Source organism: Monopterus albus, unplaced genomic scaffold (assembly GCF_001952655.1).
Source record: "Monopterus albus unplaced genomic scaffold, M_albus_1.0 scaffold7.1, whole genome shotgun sequence".
NCBI classification, from domain to species: Eukaryota; Metazoa; Chordata; class Actinopteri; order Synbranchiformes; family Synbranchidae; genus Monopterus; species Monopterus albus.
Window position 1 is genome coordinate 5,567,141 of NW_018127887.1, and position 4,082 is coordinate 5,571,222.

At 43.8% G+C, this 4,082-nt stretch overlaps 1 protein-coding gene across 1 annotated transcript in view; it reads right to left on the reverse strand.

Moving 5' to 3' along the window:
- LOC109974488 (creatine kinase U-type, mitochondrial-like) overlaps positions 1 to 4,082 on the reverse strand; it is a 17,968-nt gene that overhangs the window by 8,626 nt on the left and 5,260 nt on the right. Inside the window, exons 5-6 of the mRNA XM_020624695.1 lie at positions 2,824 to 2,909; positions 991 to 1,114 (exon numbers count right to left, since the gene is read on the reverse strand). Of these exons, the coding sequence (XP_020480351.1) occupies positions 991 to 1,114; positions 2,824 to 2,909 (210 nt within the window). The remainder of the gene's footprint in view (positions 1 to 990; positions 1,115 to 2,823; positions 2,910 to 4,082) is intronic.

Consider the following 4,082-nt stretch of genomic DNA (forward strand, 5'->3'; position numbering starts at 1 on the left):
CGATCTATGCCGATCTATTATTTTTGTCTAATATATGTGTTTGCTCATGTTCTTCATCCCAGCTCCGTTCCTGCCTTGTGCCCCGTGTCTTATCTTTCCCGCCGCTATCGCTTCGTCGGACCACGGACCTCCTCAACTCAACATCACTCGATGCACCCCATTAACTGTTTCTGTGACTCTGTCCCCCTCAGCAACCATCCACCACGACCAGTCCAGGAGTGAATCCCAGCGTCCGCAGCCCGGCCTCCTCCTTATCATCTCATCACTGACTGTATGTTTTCCCATGTCTGCCGCTCAACACCCGGTTCTGCTCCGTATTCCTTCACCTGGTTGTACACATATTTGTTATCATCACTGTAAATAAATTGAGCACTTCTTGCACTGAAGTCAGCTACCTGGGTCTGTCATTTTTTTACTCGCTCACCTCCCTACCAGAGCGATCCTAACATGTTTTGCTGTTGCAAGCATACACCCTATGCTTTTAGCCTACATTAATGCCCTCCCCCTTTGGCTGCTTAAACCCCACAGACATCTGATGGCTGACAGATTGATATATCTGCTACAGCTGTAGCCTCTAGCATAAAAATGCTGAACCCAAGTGCACAATGATCCAGTACATTAGTGAAATTATGCACAGCTAACACCAGGCTGGTGCCAAAAAAAACCCCCACACAACAGTATGGGCATCTGTGCACATCAAACTGCTCAGTTGTAATTCAGAATGCTCCTTATTTATGTGTGAAATTTGAAGTTTAGTCTTACAATTTATATTCTGCCTTTTAATATATATATATATATATATGCCTGTACTATGTAAAGCACTTTGAATTGTTTGTTTATGAAAATGTGTTATATAAATAACCTTAGTTTGAAATCCTGAAATGTATTGGAAATATTTTTGCATGTACAGATCACAATGAAAAATCTAAAGACCTCTCTTGCTCATGTCAACATCTTAAACACGTCACACACATATACAACCAGTCCTACCTCCTTGAGGCCTTTGCAGAACCTGTCAAAGACTCTCTTCATGTTGCCTCCCTTCTCCATGGAGATCACCCTGGTGTGATCCTCCTCATTGACCCAGATCAGGAATGTCTTCTCATTGTTGTGCCTGTACAGAGAAAACTTATATTGAATTATATGGTAAGGATATTGGTACAGGCATTCACAATCTTCATGGTATGAATCCTAACAACCAAATCCCTGATTTTTTTCTATACTGACCTAAGCAAGTAAAAAAACTCCACTACTCACACACTGAAGATCATATAACCTGAAGCAGATAAGTACCATCTAATTTTCAAAGGAAACCTGAATACACGTAAATGTTCTTAGACAAGAATGAATGAACAAATTCCTGCAAATTAAGGTGTAAATACTCACAGTATACAGTATTTTAATTATTAAGCTTTTGACTACCCTCTGACATTGCCTTAAGTGCCACAATAGGGCTATAATTTCCATGTGTAAATAATATAATTTAAAATCTGGTCAGTAAAATATAGTGACATTTGCTGAATGAATTTTGGCTCCACAAAATAAGCATTCAGTGAATCAAGATGAGCCCTGCGATGGACTGGCCACCTGTCCAGGGTGTACCCCACCTCTCGCCCGCAGCTGGTTGGGATTGGCTCCAGCCCCCCGTGACCCCATTTGGGACTAAGCAGTTTAGAAAATGGATGGATGGATGAATCAAGATGGCCCAATGAGCCCTTATAGCACCAGTTTCAGAGCAAACTGTTCACCTTTTCCATGTTAGTCAAGATTTTAAAATGTACAAAGCCACCACCAGGCACTACAGAAGTGTGTGTGCATCCTGACCTCCTTAATATTGTTAGAGATTTAATAAAGTAATGGATAGGTGGAGCTGACAAAAAGGAAATGAGGGCAGGGGAAGGGATGAAGAGAAAAAGCAGAAGAAAAACAGAGCAGCAGTACAGGATATCTGAACGACAAAGAAAAAGAACACAAGGACGGAGTGAAACAATAAAGATGTACTAGCACAGATAAGCAAAAATGAGACAACGTGGCGCATGGCATATGAGTAGTGAGAAAATACAAGGAGAAAGGAGACGTGAGAGCTGCCAGTGGACCTGAAAGAAGAGATGCTGGAGGGATGAAGTGAAGATGAATTATTGAGGAGAGGAGGGTGGCTGACAGGGCTCACAGAGGGAGAGAGGAGGGAGGCTGGCAATCGATTCTGGCTGGCTGACATGTCGCTTTGGACTATTCTTGGGTACACACTAAAAGTCTATGCTGATTTAAAATGAACTTCTATTTTAGTTTTGATGCTCTCGACATTGCAAATCTTAATCATTTAATTCAAAGACTTTAAGATTCAGTTTTCTTAAAGAACATGTTTATATTAGAAGTATTTTTTCAGGAATCCTCTAACCTTTGCTTTTTAATCTGTACATTTACTCTCCTGGCTACATTACTAAAAATGTATGCTTGTGTAAATTCATTTATACTTTAAGTAACAGTTTATAAAATACAGTGAACTGGAACCCTTTAGTGCTATTTAGAATGCTAACCGAAACTAAAAAGCCAGAAAACCTGACTAGTGCAGCTATATCCACATAATATTTCACAGATGATCCAAGAAAGTCTACACTTCTGTAGTGCTCTTGCATTTGTCCTGGATTATCAACGGAAACAACAGACAGGATCGATACATGACTTTTCATTCATTTTCCACACACAGGACTTGCTGCTGCAGAACTAAAGTTTACTGTTCCATTTGTGATAAAATGCACGGGATGTCAGAAATAGGTACCCTGCCATGTTGTCTTTCCTTAAATACAGCCACTTTTCACCTACCAGATACCACGGCCATCTGGCCAGTCACGAGCCATTCCTGCGCATGTCAGCAGGGGTGACACTGGCTTGTCAAACAGGAAGTGGTCCTGTCGTAAACACAGAAAACAAAGGTTTTATATTCAGTGCCAACAATGGCTATGGCTGAAGCTGTGAAAAGTCGGACTTGAAGACAGTACTGTCAGAAACGGCGCGAGATGCGGCTGAAAAGTGTTAGGTGAACTCATTAAATGGCCAGACAAGGAAGTGATGAACAAAACCGTCTCTTTAATAAGAGAACTAACGTAAACAAAAAACCATACAAGACACGGTGAAAACACAAAACTCACATGTCAGTATAACAGTCCAAGATCAGAGCCAGCAAACACATATATCAAGGCAATCCAAAACACGTTGTCCAAAGATAAGTCCGTTAAGCCGATACACATAAGCAGTCCGAATTTAAGAGGGCAAGGCAGAACAGAAAAATCCAAGGAAATAGTCCGGGTCAGAAACACAAATACCAAAACTGAAGATAGTGCTGGAAAGTCAGAGGACTGGGATCTAGAACAATCTGGCAACGTCCTTGTGGGAGGACGCTGCCTAAATAGAGGTGTAAACAGGTGCAAACAATAACGAAGCAGGTGAAACTAATGTGAGTGATGAAGAACGTAAAAAGACCGAAACTAAGGTGAAACAAAGACAAGTAACGTCAAAATAAAAGCCGGACGGGAAGCAGTGGAGCCAAATCATGACAGTACCCCCCCACCCGCCAAGGATGGCTCCCAGACATCCAAACACAAACCAAAACAGGACCAAGCAGGGAGGGAGGAGGGGGCCAGAAAGGAGGGCACGAAGAAAGAAAAACAAAACCCCCCAAAAAAACAAGACAACCACAGGGACCACAACACTGACAAGGGGAACCCGGACCAAACAGGCAAAAGAACAAAAACAGAAAAAACCACCCGAAAAACAAAGTCCTAGTCCATAGGGCGACCCCGAAAAACAGGGAGCCAAGCAGGAGTCTGGGGAGGCCGCTCGGGAGGGTGGCCGCGATGCCAGGCAGGAGTCTGGGGAGGTCGCTCGGATGGGCGACCCCGGGACCAGGCAGGAGACCTGGGCTGCAGCGGCTGCTGGAGGACTGACTGGGACCTGGGCTGCAGGGTTGATGCAGCCTTGGTGGAAGAAGCACAGGCAGGGGCTGCGATGATGGCAACTTCCTCGGGAGCAGGAGCTGGAGCTGGAGGCCAGGCGGCGTCGGCAGCCCCCTCTGGAGCTGGAGG